Genomic DNA, 18,954 nt, shown 5'->3' with positions numbered 1-18,954 from the left:
ATTCTCTGAACTCTTTGTCATTTTGTACACCAAGAGTCTCCCCAAGCATGTTGCACAATATGTTTCTATACCCAATAAGCAAACACCGACAATTTCTAGCCCAAGACAGCATGATTTCTAAAAGCAATGATGTTGAATTCTAGGAGCAAAGATAAGGTACTAAACCTATTATCTCTTATTTGATGAACTCTATTTTAGTAAATCATTGCTGTTCTAGGGAATTATCTCAATAGCCCCACACAACAGTGTTAGGAGAAAATACTATCAAAAGGGTCATTAATTCATGAAACTTGAGCATATGCTTATGAAGGTTATGAAATTTCGCATTATAAGACAACATTATATAGAGTTACAAGGACAGTTTTGTATGTCAAGCTGTTTAGCTTGAAAACCAACCTAAAACAAACGACTGCATGGATTAGAAAACCCATATCCTCCCTCAGTCACTGTGTGAACTTTATCTTTCACCAGCCCCTCTGAGATTGTATAGATATTGTCAGAATGCCCAATTCTCTGCTGCTAAAAAATTACCATACAAAACCCTGTCTAATTCTAAACACATATGTAAAGAAATTACCTTGACTTAAAGCACCTCCCTACCATGAAGAGCTGACCCAGATTATTGACTCGTGACTTTTTTCCTCTTATGGTACCTTGGCCTATTTTGTTTTTCCTCAAACACTCTGTTCAGACAGTCCTTGATGCATTTGTGTAATACAGAGTGACCATGTGAAGATCTGCACACATAGACAAGATTCTAATTTCAATTGTCTAAAATGATAAGGACCCCCCCCCCCCCCCCAAAAAAAAAATGCTTACCTAAGCCAAACAAACTCCTCAGTACTCTATGGTCACTTATGGCTGTTTACATAAAGGAACTGAACAATTAAAGAAAAATCAACAGGATATGCATGTGTGGTCATTGTGATGTAGAGAAATTACCATTTAATTACAAATATCGATGGTTACAGTAACTTTTAAAACACCACGATTATCTACTGCACTGTACAATGGTGCCTCTACTACATTTTGGCATGACTCTAATTGCCCAACTCTTAAAATACTCCTGAAGTGTTTAGAAATTAAGTTGAATTTAAATACCTGCAATTCACCTGCAGCAGCTCAAAGTAATTGAACAGAAAAAAAAAATAAAAACTCTTTTCCTTTACAAAGGACTGAATGTTGAATAAGGAAAAGAGCCCTTAAGACAGCTGATCAAACCCAGATACACCAAGTTTTACAAGATATCGAACTACAATTTCCTATTCTCACTTTAGTTTCTCTTTAAGTGAAGGAAAAAGCGATAAATGTTGAAATCTCTGTTTTTGTCAGACCCTTCCGCAGCAGTTTCCAGGGCTTATTTGACACTTGCTTCTCAAAAAATATTTTACTTTTTTGCTGAAATCAAGTGGTGCTTGATATTTTAATATTTCGTGCTTGAATGGTTCAATTATACATAGCTGACACCTACTCACTAATATGCACTGCTAATTATGCCTCAGCATTTAAGGGTCAGAATTGAATAAGGCTAGCAAAAGGAGATTATTAGTGGGTTAATCTACATTTAGAGCAGATGATGAGTATTTCCATTTAAGATATTATACTTAATACTCCTTGAGGATTTCTTTGAAGCAGTGAAAGGTATGATGCAAACCTACAACAGAAATGGTCAAGAGTTCAGACTGTGTTACATAAAGCAAAAATATGACAATAAAATGGGGAGCCTTAATGATGGACAGGTATCCTACACTGTAGCTTTGCCTCCCCCCCATCATAGGTGATTTACACGCATTATAAGAGTTAAGAGGTTTAATGTTTTAGTTCATTCAAACACAGTTAATAAGCTTGATTTTCCAAACCTTCACAAAATCACATTATTTCTTACTCTTGTAGCTTAGCTGGCCTTTACAATGAGTCCAGGAAGACTTGATATCTTGAATATATATGATCACTTAACTATCACTTAATTTGAAAGCACTTCTACTGCTACATTCTTATTCAACATTCAGTCATGCTACACTATTTTCATACTTTTTTTTAAATAATGTAGTGTGCAGACATTATGATATTACTAATGTCACCTTTGATCACTGAAAGCACACAGCATGAGAGGACAAGAAGGGCAATAAAGAAGGAGCTTAGGTCACCCACAAATGCTCTGTCCCACCACCCTATTAAAGCAGTTAAAAAGGGATATCTGTGCAATAGTTACACCCTCCATGACCATTTTGGTTTTGTTCCCCACATTGTTGCCCATTTGCATTCTTCTTCTACAAGGCTTTAATGCTCTTTAACACTGTTCCTAAACTGAGAGACCTTTTTTTCCACTATTTTAAAGTTTCTGAAGAACAACTAACTCTTAAAAATAGAGAGTGTAGAAAGTGCAACAGGGATAAAGAAACAGTATAAAAATTCACAGATCCCTCTAGACCTAGGATCAGTAGCATAACGCAGTTTTGGGATTGCAGCTCATTTATGACTGGTCAGTTCAGACAGTACAGATTGTATGTCGAGTAGACACAAACTTCTACACCTAGCTCTCTTCAGCCCAGGAGCTGGATGTGATCAACTCTCCTAGTTCTTTACATGTTTATGGACTTTCCCACTAAAGCAGAACGGCAAAGTATTTTTTCTCATTTGCAACTCTTGCCTTAAAGTCCCCCAGCCAAACAATATGAAAGCAAAAGTAGTACTTTCACATTTACAGTTTGCTGAAAAGCCACTGAAATAAGCAAATTATATTACATAAGTGTGCAGTTATGTAGTGCTATATGCCAGACGCCTACTGCCAAAATTGAAAGGGGCCCACTCCAAGTCAAATCTCCCATTACAAGAAAAGCCTCCATGAATTACTGAGACCCCACCTATTGCATAGCTCAGAGTCTAAAAACTAACCAGGGTAAGAGTAACGAAAACATCATGGATAATTCAACTTTGTGAGCCTCACTATGCAACAGCTTCCACAACAGAACCAAAAGAGACTCTCAGATTTCATCTGCCCTGGAATGAAGAGATGTCAGGGTGCTTGAAATCTCTCTGAGCTATATGCAGAGAATATAGGATCTATAATGAAACTCTATGGCCTTCCCATTTCCACCTGTGAGGACATCTCCTCTGACTTCTGAGAATTGTTACCTCTAAGGACACAGCTCTGCATGAGGCAGAAGGAATAAGCTGTGACTGCACGCTTCAGAATCAACCACCTCACTGAACTCACTGAAAGCAGCAGTCCATGAGGCAAAGCTTGCAGAGTTTCAAAGGGGTGACAGATACAATTGTGCCTGTGCCAAAGGGTCTTTGGTTGGAACTGCTTCCAATACTGCCAGGAGACTTTTATTGGTTTGGGGATTGTTTATTGGGTTTTTTTTCCTTCTTTTCACTCCTCCCCAGGAGACAAGGAAACTACAATATCTGACAAAACCTATGCTTATTTTTAGCATATATTTCATATTCACCAAAGCCACATCACACAATAAGCTTAAAATTGTAGGTCAGGTCAATTTCCTGCTTCTGATTTTTCTTAAGTAAAAAAAAACACGTTAATTCAATACTGTAGTTTTAGTTGTATGAAGTCTTTACAAATCTAGCAAGGAGGGGGGTTTTTATTCTACATTCACACCATATATCTGTCAATAAAATATTGTTATTTTTTACAAATGGGGTCATAAGACAGAAGCTCAAGCCACTACAGTGGTTTCAAATGAAGGTGTTACACTTTTACTGCCGTGAAACGGCAAACTGGGACGAGGGGATGAAGCTCTGGGTATTCTTGCCAACTAACTAGATCGTGTGTGCAGCTCTTTGTTCAAGCACATCCATCACAAATGTTTTAAAAAACTAATATCAAAAGCACAAACTTTCAAGCACAAACACATAGACACTGTGTCAGCACTAAGAAATCGTCCAGCTACACGTCTGGTGCTAAATCTGCTTTTCAAAGCTTCCGTGCCCTCGCAGCTTCAGCCTGTTTCAGCCAGAACTCATCGTATTAGTGTAAACTTGCATCCCTGCACTGTGTTAGGAGACCGGGAGAAAACAGCCAGGTCATGTTTAACCCGCTGGTAGCATCCACGAGCGCTGATTCACACCACGTTTGCTGACGGAGAGTTTCTTCCCCAAAACACGTTAGCGCGGGAGACAAGAGCAGGCTCTGTCACACCCCTGCCTCCCCAGACCCGCCGTGACCACCAGCGGGGTGCCGCTGCAGCCGGGGCCGAGGGGCACCTCGGGGCTCAGTCCCCGGAGGGCTCGGTGGCCGGAGCTACTCCCGCGTCCCCGCGGTGACCCCGGGCCGGGCCGGGGGCGGTGAGCGCGGGCCGAGCCGGTCCCGCGGCGGCGATGACCAGCCCCGGCCGGGGCGGGTGGGCGCTCTCACCTGCGTTGTAGAAGCGGTCCAGCACGGCCGTCTCGCCGAAGTCCAGCTTGCCGAAGTGCAGGGTCTCAAGCGCGGCCCCCACCGCCTCGCACGCCTCCCGCAGGCTCTGCAGGGCGCCGCTCTCCGCCGCCAGAAGCGGCCCCTGGCTCGCCTCGTTGATCACGTAGGTGACCGCGGTCCGCCGGCCGCCACCCTTGGCCCGCGCCGCGGTGCTCGGGCAGGCGGCGGCGGCGGCGGCGCCGTCCTCAGCCCAGAGAGCGGCGGGTGGCGGCGCGGCCAAGTCGGGCAGGAGGCTGCGGGCGTCGGCCCCGGGCGCTCGCCTGCCGTGCGCCTCCTCGCAGGGGGTCCCGCCGCCGGGCGGGCCGGGCACCGGCAGGCTGACGATCCCCTCGCTACTGTCGCTCATCCCGGCGGCGGAGGAGCAGCCCTGGGCTCTGCTGCGCTGACCGGGGCTAGGCGGATGCCATACTGCGCCGCCCGCCCCGGAACGGTCCCGCCGAGCTGCTGGAGGGGAGAGGCGGCGGGGCTGAAGCGAGGGGCTCCCACTTGGGCGCTAGCGAAGGCTGCCGCAGACGGGGAGACGAGCACAGCCTCCCTCCGTGCCCGCCGCCGGCACCATGACGCGCCGCTCCCTTCTCCCCCGCACCTGCAGGGACTACCCGGCGCGCCGACCCCCGGCAGCCCGGCCTCCTGCTCCTGCTGCCCCCGGCACCTCGCTCTTCCCCCGGCCTCTCCACTCCCCGGGCAAAATTCCTCAGCCGCGGGAGGAACCACTTGTAGAACCGCTCTCCGCCGCACCGGCTTTAGCCGAGCGACAGCCGCGGAGCCACTGGCAGAGCGGGCTGGGGCGGCCCCAGGGTCGGGCACCTCCTCCGGCCCCGCCTCCGGGCAGAAATAACCTTTTCCCGCCCCCCTCGGCGTTCCAGCCGTGTCCCGAGTGGGAGCTCCTGGGGTGGGGAATGCACGCCGTGTCCTTACAGCGCTTTTCAGGCGGGAAGGGCGCCGCTCCCCAGGAGCGCCCCCGGGGAGGACGGCGGTACCAACTCTTCGAGAGGGCCGAGGGCGCCCCTTCCCTGCCGCTTCCGCCGAGCTTTGCTTTTTACTATCCTTCCTCCTAACCCGAGCCCACGGTTGTGCTTCGAACCTGTGGGTTTAGGCTGCCCCTCCCCGCCGCTGAAACAACGCGTGCTCTGACTCGCACTGGAGTCTTCAGAGGTGCTTTCGGTTCACCTAAAGGAGGCTGTGTTTGCGCGAAGCCAGGTCCTGGTCCTGCTAAATGGGGTTTTATCACTTGCTGCGCACACGTGTTCTAACTATCTCGTCAGGAGTACACGCTTTGGGTGTTTGCACTGAGTTGGGAGTAGTGTCGTGATTTAGCAATCGTTACCCCTTGTCTTCCACAATTAACCTCTCTCTCCCTGTGTTCCCAAATGACTTCAAGTTCACTGAGGGGTTTATGGCTGTTTCCAGCAGGATCAGTGCTGCACCAGAAACTGTAAACCTACCCTTGTATGTTGATTAAATATGCCGGTTTCTTGCATTCACGTGCAATTTATCTGTCAAGAATACTTGAAAGCTTGGTAATTGCCAAAAATATTACTTCACAGAAAAGCAAACTAGTAGGAATAACTTGCATATAGCTAAAAGCTGTACTAACTTTGTATGGTAGGACACCCAGTTGAGGAACAGGCCCTTTGAAATTTGAAATAATACATCATACGAAAAAAACACCCCAAAATTTCAGATTGTTTTCAGGCTAAGAGTGAATCTCTAGGTAATTCAAAACTGATGTGAAAAGGAAATGATGTTGAGACTTCTGCACTTTTTGAAGAGAAATACTGCGAAATTGGATGATTTATTAAATGCCTTTTTTTCTTAGGGCCTTCTATTAGACAGGTACAAGGGAAAAGGCAAAATAGTACTTGCGTATTTTTAGTTAGGTTTATATGACACATCGATAGCTCCCATCCTGTTAAAATTGATCTTGTTAAAACTAATCCACTTGTTGGCATGAAGCCTTCGTCTACGTCATATTGTCCATTACTTAAGTAGACAGAGGATCGGTTCTGGAATAATTAGAAAAATAAGTCACTGCAGTACCTTCAGTAGCTCTGTTTGCTTTCGTGTTGAGTAGTCCCCTTTTTCGACAAGATATGCCTGGCATTTGCTTCTGCTGATAAGAAATGGGTAAATGGGGCAGGAAGATGACGAGCAAACTACAGACTAATTTACAGGGAAAAGTAAATATTTGCTCATCTGCCAGACACAGTAAGTTATTGTTTCTTGCTACAATTGAATGGCAAACAGTGTTTTTCTAAATTATGGCGTTTTCCACAAAATGCAGAATTGGTGTTAATCCATTCAGCATTGCAGTTACATCACCTTACAGGAAGCAAGAACAATATGTCTCTGTTGTTCTCAAGAACAGCCCGTGTTTGTCAAGTGCAGAAGGAAGTTATGGACCAAAAGGAGACGGAAGAAGCATGCTATTCCACTTAGCATTACAGACTTGTGAGGCTTCCTTCGTTATTAGCACCATGTCTATTCCAAATTTAAGTTAGTTTTTCTACTGATTTGGCTGGGAGTGAGGTTGGGTGCTAAACTGGGAAAGAAATCAAAATGCTGTTGAATAACAAACACAAATTGCTGATGCTTTTATAAAGTGAAAACATATCTTTTAATCTGTTAGCTCTCTGAAGTGAACAATCATTTAGGAGCTCTTCTGTTTTCATGTTTGATTAGGAGATAATTCCAAGGATTTTTTAGAAACCAAAATAACACTCCATTTGTTACCAGAAGTACTCTTACCTTGTTCACTTGTTTCTCAAGAGTTGCAGAATTAACATCTTTAGCACCAGCTGGTTTGCATATAATCACTATTCAGTGTTGTCCTCTTCCAGCTCTGTTTTTTTCAGAGATGAAACAGACAAAAACATGTAACAAGCAGTCAGCTGTAGACTTGTTGAAATAATGACCCTTTCTTCATTATGCATTTCTACAGCTATAAATCACTGGCCTTTAGTTTTAACCATAATTATAATTTTAACATCCAAGAGTTTGCCAACATTATTAGTTGCAAATATAAATGCAATTTTTGATGACTGAGAAACAGTACATGACAGATGCCACAGGCTTGATTTAGCTGCTCCAACTAGTTTAAACAAGATCCGAGACCAAAAAAGGTAGTTCAAATGTATCCTGATTTATGGAGATTAAATTTAAAACATATGTGCATTTAACATAGCTCTGTCCAAACTATATTTTTCATGTATTACTGCCATCAGTGTCTAGTAGAGGGAGAAAAATTATTGTAGAATAACCTGCATTTTGAATTTTGTTTATGGTAATGTGGATGGAATTGATAGAATGGACTGAAATATATCACTACAGATACTGCGTTTAAAGTGGATGTTAAATTTCACTCATACTATAAGGCCCTCTTATTTAACTACAGTATAACATATAAGAATGAGAGATTGGAGATACACTGTAAGCTCTTCACTGATAAACAAGAAAAAGAAGTTTGCAGGAGTCCAGCATGCTTCAACTATGGTGTAAGAAAAAGAAAAAAAGAATTTAAAGAAATTTGCAGATACAAAAATCTGAGATATTAAAAGTACATAAGTTAATGCAATTTTTGGAAGCTTTAGGCCAGTACTCTCACAAGCAGTAGAAACAATTCAACTGAAATAAAAAGAACTTGTTTCTAAGAAATGTCTTAAAAAGTTAGACTAAGTATATCACTGTAGACAATGAGAAGTAGCTTTTAAGTTCAGTAGGGATAAGGCAATGTTTTGTGGCAACCAGCTGCCAATCTTTAAGAAAAGGTAAATTTACAATTACACTGAGCATTTTGAAGCGATATGTACGTATAAAGGCGCAGATAGAGGCTGGTGGCCATAGTGTAGGGATGCAGCTAATCATGGAACAGTAATAACGAGGGGAATCTGCTTACCAAATTATGGCATGGTGCACATAGGTGGCACCCAGCAAAACCTGGCTGGGCAAGGTGGATACATCATCAGGGACGGCTATTTCACCAGTCAGGACCACTACTGAAGCCCTTTCCCTGTGAGCATAGTGAAGAATGTGCGCTGTTCTTGCTTCATAGTCTTTTCCATTTCTTTCTAAATCACCTTGTCTAAATCTTCCTCTGCTCCAGTGTCTTTCCCTTTCCCTCCTCTTGCTTCTTTTGTTCTTTTAAACTTCCAGAAAAGGCTCTGTGCTAACTGCCTCTTCCTTCCAAACACGACAAACCTTACTTTCCCCATATGCAGGGTGCCTTTTCCCTTTCATTTGTTCCCACAACCCCCTTGCTTACTTTCATTTGTTTATTTTCACTGCTGCCAGTTTTGCAATCCTATAATGAATCTTAATGCTTTTCTTAAAGCTTTATGACAGTGTGGGAATTTCAGCTGGGAACATCTCTACGTTTCTATTAGTCAATATGAGCAATCACTTGTAGAAGAAAATCTTGATGGCATGGAGCCTAATGAATGCAATAGCTAAAGGATAGGAAAAGAGTTTACTCAGTGAATCCAGTCCCTGGGTATCTTCAGTGTTTTAAGCCACCCGTCCCTGCATGTGAAGGAATGGCTCACATGCTACTTTCTCTGGTACAAAAGCTCTTTTTATAACTTCTTTAAATATCTGGACCCAAGCAGACCTGATTACTGTTTCTGCTGACCAGCAAGGGTTTTGGAAGGATTGGCATATACAGCAGTGATGGTTACCAGCTCAGCTCACACCTAAGCTAGCTGTCAGCTAGCAAGCTGATGAAATGAGGGACATATGTTTGTAACAGAACAGAGCTCTTGGGGCTGAAAGGGTGGAGATGCTGCTGTAAGCATCTCAACCACCTATTCTAAGGCTTACCAGGTGTAGGACTCTGAGCTGAGTGTAGAGAAGTGACAGCTGCATAAATATAGCCTAAAAGTTACATACTAAGCAACTTTTTTTACTGAAATTATGTTGGGTTAGGAAACCAGTAATTTCAGTGTAGTTAGGGATTTTTTTTCCTACAACTGAGGACGCTTGGTTTTTTGCATGGAACATGGCTGCCATCTACTGCTGTACACAGGCTCCATCTGTTTGGAAGAATCCATGTGGATTTTTCCCCTGTACTAGGCACTGGCGAGGCCACACTTCGAGTCCTGTGTCCAGTTCTGTGCCCCTCAATTCAGGAAGGACACTAAGGTGCTGGAATGATTCCAGAGAAGGGTAATAAAGCTGGTGAAGGGAATGGAGCACAAGTCTTACGAGAAACAGCTGAGGGAGCTGGGGTTGTTCAGCCTGGAGAAGAGAAGGCTCAGGAGAGACCTCATCACTCTCTACAACCACCTGAAAGGAGGTTGTAGGCAGGTGGGGATTGGCATCTTCTCCCAGGCAACCAGGGACAGGATGACAGGACATAGTCTCAAGGTGCGCCAGAGGAGCTTTAAGTTGGATATTAAGAGGAATTTCTTCACAGAGAGGATGATTTGGAATTGGAATGGGCTGCCCAGAGAGATTATGAAGACGCTGTCCCTGGAAGTGTTCGAGTAAGGACTGGATGTGGCACTTAGTGCCATGGTCTAGTTGACATCATGGTGTTCGGTCACAGGTTGGACTCAATGATCTCAGAGGTCTTTTCCAACCTAATTGATTCTGTGATTGGTGTTACCTGGTAGAAGGAGCTGGCTGGTAGACCACCCAGTTTCAATAGCTGCATACAAAGTGCTACTATGATTGGTGATCTTCCATGTTTCTTTAATTTACTCAGCTGACCAGAGAGTGAGGAGGAAATACAGTCATGTTTAGCAACTTTGTTTGTTGGGCCCTTCTCTCTTTGCTTGTAAAATAGCTTTTGTTTCTTTGGTTGTTATTCTTTCTACCTTGAAACCATCCTATGCAAATACTTTCACTTGCTGTATTATTTTGCTTTCTACTTCTAATGATCTTCAAAACCTGAATTCACAAGTTCGTTTGTGGAAAAAAACGTTTGGGGAACTAGTCTTTCTCTCGGGACCTTCCTGTAACCTTTTATCCACTTCTTGATCTTTATGTCTACAAAAATTCTTTTAATCGTGTCTTTTAAACAAAGCTGGGCCACTGATAAGAACTGCTTCCTGTTTGTGTAACCTCTCTGCGGAATTTCACTCATTACAAAATATCAACTAGTTTTGAACAATGGACTTGATTAAACCTTTCCAATTCAGTGATAAACTGTCCATAGAATAACTGGACTTTACACCATTAAGCACCACTTGACTCACACACCTCGCAAATGGCCGTGTCCATATTTACTTACTGCACCACTGTGGTGGCCCTGTATCTTTTTAAGTGTTGTTATTGATATCCCAGTAACAAAGGGGACAATTACTTTAAAAACACTTACTCAGAAAACGGTCTTGTAACTTGCATTTTAAAAAGATAAACTGATGTAAAAAGATTCCACAGAAGCTAAAATTGGTTGAATTTGGCCTGGAGCAGCCTATTCTGTAAGGTATTCCTTTGCCCCAAGGCTAAAAAAACCTTATCTCATGTGATGTCCATCAATAAATTAAGATTGTAAATTGCCAGTTGTGAGGCTTTGGGAGCTGCTGTGATAATGCAAAGGATACCTTATACTGAGCTTCACTTGCATTGAATTTGAACTGGTTTTTTTCTAAAATCCTGGAGCCTGCTTGATAAACATATTTGTTTTCATTTTTACCATGAGATCAAAGAATGAGTAGAACTGCCTAATTCAGTGTTCTGCATCTGAGTTCCAGTTTAAGCAACTGGACATTTCTGTGGCTTTACAACAGATTTTGTAGTCCAGGTTTAATTTTAAATATAAGTCTGAATAGCAGAAGTATGCTCCTAGCTTCATGATGTTACCTCGACTAAATAATCTGATTTGCCTTTGGTGTACCTTCCGAATGTGTAAAATAATACTTTTGCATTTTTATCTCTAAATACATAGATGGGTCACTATAACTAATTAATCTGTGTTCAGATGGAATAGTATCTGTATCTGTATTTTAAAACCCATATAGATAGATACATCATCATCATGGCTAGGCTTCGCAAACGAAGATTTGAGAGGGGCTCTACCCACGCTTGCTACAAGCGCACTAAAAAAGGCTAAAAAGGCCAATGCGAGATAGACAAGTCTGGTTGCAGAAGGCACAACAGAAAGACTCCCCAGGTGTTATCGACAAGATGCGATTCTTTCTGCGTTGTCTTCTCTCCTCGAGAGTGATCCTGCGTGTGTTCTCAAAAGCAGCAGCAGCGTTATAGATGGTGTGTCTCCAGGCCTCCCAACTGGAGGCTAGAGTAGACCAATGGTGGTGATCAATATGGCCAAGGATGAGGGATTGTTACAGGCAGTCCTTGTATCTCCTCTTCAGGGCTCCTCTCTTGCAGCAGCCAGTGGCAAGTTCCCCATAGAGCACAATCTTAGGGAGGTGATAGTCCTGCATCGAGACGTGCCCTGCCCAGCGCAGCTGTGTTCTCAGCAGCATGGCCTCGATGCTCGTGACTGCTGCCTGTTCAAGGACAGACGTGTTGGTCACATAGTCAGTCCAGTGGATGTTTAGGATTGTATGGAGGCAGTGCTGATGGAAGCGTTCTAAGAGATGCAAGTGGTAGCAGTAAATGACCCACGATTCAGATCCATATAAAAGATAGACAGTACAATGGCTCTGTAAACGCTGATCTTTCTACTTTTCTTCAGGTGTTTGTTTTGCCACACTCTTTTATGGAGTTTACCAAAAGCTCTATACGCCTTTGCTAACCTGTTGTCTATTTCTGCATCAATCTTACTGTCTGAGGAGATGATACTTCCCAGGTAATTAAACTGCTGAACTGATTTAAGCTCTGTTTCACCAATGGTGATATGGGGATGGTGGAAGACTTCCTGAGGGTGCAGGCTGATATAAAATTTCTGTCTTCTTCAAGCTGACTTCCAGCCCAAAAAGCTCAGCAGCCTCTGCAAAGCAGGATGTTAAATGCTGCAGAGCTGCTTCTGTGTGGGCAACGAGGGCGGCATCATCAGCGTAAAGCAGCTCATGGACAAGATGATTTAAGGTCTTAGTGTGGGATAGATACATATATATATGTAAAGGACATATGAATATACATATATAGGGAATAACACTGTAAAAGCTGCAACTGCTGCTCTGCTTAAATACTAATTTTCTAAGCCTGAACATCCCCCCCCAACCTCTTCCTTTCAAAGGCAAAATTCCCACTGACTTAAAAGAAGTTGTCATGGATGTAAAAAGTTTGTTCATAAAAGGACTTCCGTAAGGCGTAACAGCGTAACGAGAAGAATGAAAAAATGCACAGATCTATTAAACAAAATTGGAGAATGAAACAGCTTAAGTGCTTTTAAAAAGAAAAATGACAGCTAACATACACGCTTATGATTGAAACATCTCGTGTATTCAAGCTGACGCACACACAACGAGCTGATTTATGCCTTAACGTGGCACATAAAAGAGCGGACTGTCCCTGAAATTTGGAAGTGCTCTCGTGCTCACCGGGAAGGTGATTCCGAGGGTTGTTTATCCCGGGCTGCCGCACTGGGCCGGCCCTGCCATCGCCAAAGATGGCGGTGGCGGCGCCGCCGCTCCGGCACCGCCCGGCGGGCGGGCGGGCGCTTCCGCCGGGGCCGGGGCCTGGCGGCTCCTCCGCGGCTCGGCGGAGGCCCGGGCGGGGGCCATGGGCACCACGGCGGGCGGTGCCGGCGGGGCCCTGCGGCTGCCCGGGCTGCACGGCTACGCGGCGGAGTTCTCGCCCTACTGGCCGGGGCGAGTGGCCTGCGCCGCCTCGCAGTACTACGGCATGGCAGGTGCGGGGGGCGGCAGCGGCGGGGGTGACCGGGAACGTGGCTCCTCACGGGAGGAGGAGGAGGCTGGAAACGTGGGTGTGCGGAAGGACAGACGGTGTCTGACGCGAAAGCGTCCGGGGACGACTTCCCTTTACGCTGCGTTGGTTTAGCCGTGGGACAGCGCCTGTGCCCCGCGGCAGGGCTCGGGGTTGTTGCGGGAGCTGCTCCTGCCGCCCCCAGCCCCCCGGGATGTGCCGCTTCCCGAGTGCCAGCCCGCTGGTGCCGTGTGTTCCCACAGCGCCCTCGCGGAGGAGCGCTCGTTTGGTAGGGTCGAGAATAAATAACACTAGTAAAGGCGTACACATGGTGAATGAAATGTCTGAAAAAGACTTTCTCCGGTGACAGGACCCAAGGGAACGGCACGAAGCTGTTTTAGGGGAGGTTTAGGTTAGCTCTTAGGAAAATGTTCATCACCGAGAAGTGTTTGGGCACTGGAACAGGCTCCCCAGGGAAGTGGTCACAGCACCAAGCCTGACAAGAGTTCAAGAAGTGTTTGGACAACGCTCTAAGGTACATGCTTCCTGGGGTGTTCTGTGTAGGGCTAGGAGTTGGGCTTAGATAATCCTTGTGAGTCCTTTCCAACTCAGAATATTCTGTCATTCTGTAGTTTCAACCGTTCTTGTCTCAAACCCTGAGTGCCCAGGCACGCCCTGGCAACCCTGCGGCCCCGTGGAAGAGCCAGGCTGAACGTTCCTCAACACTGGGACCTTTTTCATTTCCAGTGGGAGTATTGCTCCCCAAAACATTCATTTTAAACAGAGTTTCTAAGTGTGGGATTACTTTGACAATATCCCATCCAGATGGGAAAGCAGAACCTGTATGTTTTTTATCAGAATTGAATTTTTGTTTAGTTTCTGGTGAGCTCTGTTTATATTACTAGATTCGGGAGGGGGGAGGAGGGGAGGAAACAGTGTTCTGTCTGGTCTGCTGTGTTATCAGAAAGACAAAAGGGAACCCCGTGTTGGTATGTTTGTCACGTGACGCATAAAATGCACTTTTATGCTTTGTGAGTCTTTTTCAACCTTACCTACAGATAGGCATACTGTAATGAAGAAAAAACAAAACCAAACAAAAAGTATCCCATGTAAATGAATTACTGTTTAAGAGAACATGAGACCACAAGATGTTTAATTATGCAGCTAATTGTTTGGCCTTCTAAAGTTCAGGCGCCCCTTGTATTTGCACATTGGAGAATCACTCTAGGGGAACTAGTTGTGATGTTTTGTTTTATTTTGCTGGTTTAGGTTGTGGAACTCTGGCAGTGCTGGAACAAAATGAAGCTGGGATTGTTCTGCTCAGGAGGTAAGAGGTCTATTTTGTTTCTTAAGAGAAAACTTACTGTATACTTGTGAGTACAAGACAGAACTTAAGTATTTTGGGTTACTGTTAGTGATAAAAGGTATCATATATCTATGCTAAAGTATTTATGAATGCCCATCTTTGTATTTGCATACAAATGAATGTATTTACATACAATACAAAATATATGTTTACATTGCATAGATTTTGTTTCAGGAGGTCATCTGGCTTGTGTCACTTCCATATGTAAACCCTTTTATAGAGAACTGACAATGTAATTTAAAAGCAGCCTTGCTACCCTAGCTTGAAAGTACAAGCTTTAGCTTTTTAGGAACAGTGCCTTGCCACCTAAATTTATGCTCTTACGATTGACTTTACTGAAAATAGAACAGGAAGCTACATAAAGTCATAGGGGTCCTTCCTAAGAGATTAAATATTTAAAGCATTTGAGAGGAGGTTGATTTTGTTCTGGATGGAAGGAGGAGAAAGGTTAGAAAGGAGGGGGTTTAATACCTGACTGTCATTGACCTAAAACTTTTTTAAGGCAAGTTTTGAAACAGCAGCTGTTTAGATTAAGAGAGATAAAATAGAAATGCTTAAAAATAGTTAATCATGCTCAGAGAAACTTTTTTTCATTCATAATTATAAAGCTGTTCAGCATTCTGTTACTTCTGCTAAGTGCTCTGGTTTAGTACTGTTCATTTCTATGTTTCCAGTGACTCAACTCACTTTGTGGTAGAAAATCCTCTTAACTTACTGAGCCATAGACTGTTGTTGTTTTCTCTGTCAAAGCATTCTGTGTGCGTGCCTTTCCCTCATCATTACTGCAGGGTACCATGAAGTTTAACCTCAGCTTAGCTAAACCTTCAGTGAAAAGGGGTTAAATAAATTTTATTTGCTGTCAGATAATAGCACAGTCATTGATGGTTGGCGCAGAGCAACTAATATATGGTACCAGATCCCATAGGATGAGTTGTTGGTGTGTTGATAGCCTTTTTAGGGGAGAGTAGAGATCTTCGTTAAGTTCATGACTGTGTTTCTGTTGGTTTTTCATTGTGACTCAGACTCCTGATGGTGGTGTGAATTGGTTAGGGCTCTCCCAACACAGTTTTATTTCTTATTTTACTATAACTGTTATAGACAAGAGACTCCCACCCATGTAGCAGCAGCGTGGAGAAACCACAGATCAGACTGAGACATGTTGTGCTTCTGTCTTTGTTTGCATGGCAAGTCCAAGATTGAAATCAGAGTTCATTCTCGCTGTGTGAAAGGTCCTTGGTTCATTTATGCTTTAACTATTTGAGTATACAGTTGTAGAAGTTAGCATTGTAACAACTAAGTTATGATTGTATGGAGATTCACTGGAACTCAAATATATAAAAATACCATTTAGAATGGTAAAAAGGGCGAGTTAAAGAAATACTGTCTTTGCTTGTAACTAGTCCAGATGTTTATGTCGTGCTTTCTCACAGACAAATATTTTCATTTTTTTATTTAGTTTCGACTGGAATGATGGCCTGTTTGATGTGACCTGGAGTGAGAATAATGAACATGTGTTGATCACTTGTAGTGGAGATGGATCTCTGCAAATCTGGGATACAGCTAAAACCAAAGGTCCACTGCAAGTCTATAAAGAGCACACTCTGGAGGTAAACCAGGCAAACTTAAAAAATTTAATGGATGATCTAATGCTTAAATAATTAAAAGATTTATTTGTGGTCTTATAATCAAAAGTGGCTTTTTGTTTCCTATTTTTTAATTTTTGGGGTTTGAATTAATAACATTACTTTTGAACATAAAGTGACCCGCCTATTGTACATATTATTGTGTACATTCATATGCGGTAGTAGGTACAGCTTAATTACACAAATCTAATACATTCAGAGTAGTATTTGTGGTTCCTTATGGGCTGAGTAACACTGTGTTGTATGAAAATACTGCAGTCATGCTGTGGTTTTTAGAGAGCTTTATTGGGTAGGTCTGAATCGGGCAGCTGATGTATCAGTGTTATCCTTGAGGTTATAGAGAGATGCACGTTATGCAAATCCTTAGGACTTCTGTTGCACCCAGAACTGCTTATGCTTTTCCATTCTAGCATCTGTGAGATCTTACAGATCCTGTAGTCAATTGTTGGGACAACGTGTATGATTTTTTAGCCTTGGTATGATACTGTTGCATTTGATTTTCCTAAAATCTTAGTATGCAGTGCTGTATGGGTAGAGAATAATGTTATGTTCAGGTTTATAAATATATTTGCATAGTTTTAAGGATATTTTACTGTAGTACGTATATTTTCCCCAAAGTGATTTTTCTACCCCCATTTTTTTAAGCTTTCCTTCCAGCTCTCCACTCACTTTTGTCAAGTCTTTGAATTTTGGAAACAGTTTTAGCCTGGATTACCGATACTTTAGCTAAATTACAACAATGTCGATAAAATAAATTTGTAAATATGTAGTCAATAAAAATGATGGAAGAAATTCAGTTTTCTTCACAAAAACCTCAAGACTTTTTCAGATATGAAGCACAAAGCTAAAAGCTCAGTGACTGCAGTTACACAGCAGTCCATCTTCTGTACCATGTGTCTTTGTAGTTTTGCTAATTTTGTTTAATACATATATGGTGTAAACAAAATTTTGAGAATTTTATGGTAATTTTCAAAGACTGATAGTAGTAAGTAGTTGAAGGAAAGTACCAAATTTTTTGTTAGTTTGTTTCTGTCATTTTCTTGTTGAAATTCTGTACATAAGTTTATTTTGGTTTTGCCACACCATCTGTTGTTTGTGAAGTAAGCATTTCTATGTCCAAGTCTTAGTTTAGCAGGTAGCATGGGAAGGTGGGCATATTCAACCATGATTAGAAAGACAGTGTAGGAAACATGGTCTGAGTGTTTATTGTGAGATATGAAAGGTTTGTATTGATTCTTTATGAGTTTGCATTAAGACGTAAGATCTCAGAGGGAACTCCCCTAACAATTTGTGGTAAACACTGGCAGACAATGCTCTCAATACCTTCCTAATCCTTAAACCTCATCTGACATTTCTAATGACAATTTTGTCACTGCATTTTATATTATTTCTAATGCAAGATTGACAGGGATCTTGTTTCTTCTTTTCCGAATGAGATTATTGTCCCTCCTCAAAAAGAATGTGCATTTTTAATTTATAAGTGAATTTGTATTATCAAAGGACAATGAGTTTTATTCCAACACTTACCAACTGCTGAATCTCATGAATAAATTAGTCTAATTTAATGTGGTTTTGATGCAGTCTCACTTGAATGTAAGAAAACAGAATACTTGAATTAAATTTGTCTTGTACAGCAAGCCTGAACATTTATTGTAAACAAAATTTTATGGGTTTACATTTTTTGCCCTTGTTTTTTTCTCTTGCCTGAGGCATTTCTTACTGTTCTTAAGGCATAAACTAGTATTCATGTATTTTATGATTGAAGATAAAGCACTGTCTTCCCCAGTTGCTCAACACAGCTTCTATTGAATTGTCTGCAAATTTATGTTGGGTGACACTATGAAAAGGAAAGAATAAAGAACCTTACTTAGTTCTCCACGCCATCTTCTTTTCATTTTCTTCCTGTTACCTGGACCTGTCACGTGCCAAATGGACAGTAGCTCTTGCTTTCTCTGAGCCTGCTGTCTGTTCTATTTGTAATTCTTGCCTGGAGGAGAATATGCCCAGGTCCCGTTGCCTCCGCTGCAGCTGCAGAGCGCTGAGCAGTCCCAGCCACGTGTGCCATATGCACACAGGTCTGTGTGTCAGCACGTGCACGGCAGATCTCCACGCCGATAGCCTGGGAGCGACCTGCGAGCCGTATGTGCACTTTGACTTAATCTGGGCAGTGCATCTGATATGTCCCAAATACCGTGTGGTTGGGTGTACGGGCTGCACGAGTTGTGCGATACAGGTGCGTCTTTCCCAGGGATGTGTTTATTTCTGGAAAACCGTGACTATGAGAGCCAAACACTTCTACTGAACTGTTTTGTGAAAGAGGTGTACTGGGTGCTGCATTCTGCTAGGAATGTAGATGCATTTAGGGGCATTTCGAAACAGCAGTGGCTTAGGGGTTGAACACAGGCCATCACACAAATTCAGGGATAAAGAGGGAGGCTAAGGTATGTGAGGAGCTCAGGCACCGCTTTGGAGAACTGTCATGTCTTCGATTCTTAGAATTTATGGCAGCACTTGCATGTCTTTATTTTAGTAAGAAGAGTCAGGTTGGCAGGGAGGATGTTTTAATGAGCTGTACTTCAATTAGTTAGTTAACAAAAGTAGAAAAGTCAAGAGGTAAAGGCATGGTTTGGCAAAACAAATACTTCTAATTATTTGGTTATTTGGCTTTTGTCAAGTACTGTCACAAGTGTCTTGTAGATTTGGATTGTAAGATCCTCAAGGAAGGGAGCTAGTACAGA

The 18,954-nt window shown here is 43.0% G+C and overlaps 2 protein-coding genes across 3 annotated transcripts in view; one reads left to right on the top strand and one right to left on the bottom strand.

The window, feature by feature from the left end:
• MAP3K5 (mitogen-activated protein kinase kinase kinase 5) overlaps nucleotides 1-5,146 on the bottom strand; it is a 100,622-nt gene extending 95,476 nt beyond the window's left edge. The window contains exon 1 of the mRNA XM_050315469.1: nucleotides 4,376-5,146. Within this exon, the coding sequence (XP_050171426.1) occupies nucleotides 4,376-4,781 (406 nt within the window). The 5' untranslated portion in view covers nucleotides 4,782-5,146. The remainder of the gene's footprint in view (nucleotides 1-4,375) is intronic.
• Nucleotides 5,147-13,030: 7,884 nt separating this feature from the next.
• Nucleotides 13,031-18,954, top strand: part of PEX7 (peroxisomal biogenesis factor 7) — a 44,200-nt gene continuing 38,276 nt past the window's right edge. Inside the window, exons 1-3 of one of the 2 annotated variants that reach the window (XM_050315791.1) lie at nucleotides 13,031-13,193; nucleotides 14,477-14,534; nucleotides 16,030-16,180. In XM_050315791.1, the coding sequence (XP_050171748.1) occupies nucleotides 13,064-13,193; nucleotides 14,477-14,534; nucleotides 16,030-16,180 (339 nt within the window). In that variant the 5' untranslated portion in view covers nucleotides 13,031-13,063. The remainder of the gene's footprint in view (nucleotides 13,194-14,476; nucleotides 14,535-16,029; nucleotides 16,181-18,954) is intronic. The other variant, XM_050315790.1, reaches the window with a different exon arrangement.

Source organism: Myiozetetes cayanensis, unplaced genomic scaffold (assembly GCF_022539395.1).
Source record: "Myiozetetes cayanensis isolate MyiCay16 unplaced genomic scaffold, myiCay2020 scf2-11, whole genome shotgun sequence".
Taxonomy (NCBI): Eukaryota; Metazoa; Chordata; class Aves; order Passeriformes; family Tyrannidae; genus Myiozetetes; species Myiozetetes cayanensis.
Note: the sequence above shows the minus strand (reverse complement) of the source record. Positions and strands in the feature narration are given on the sequence as shown.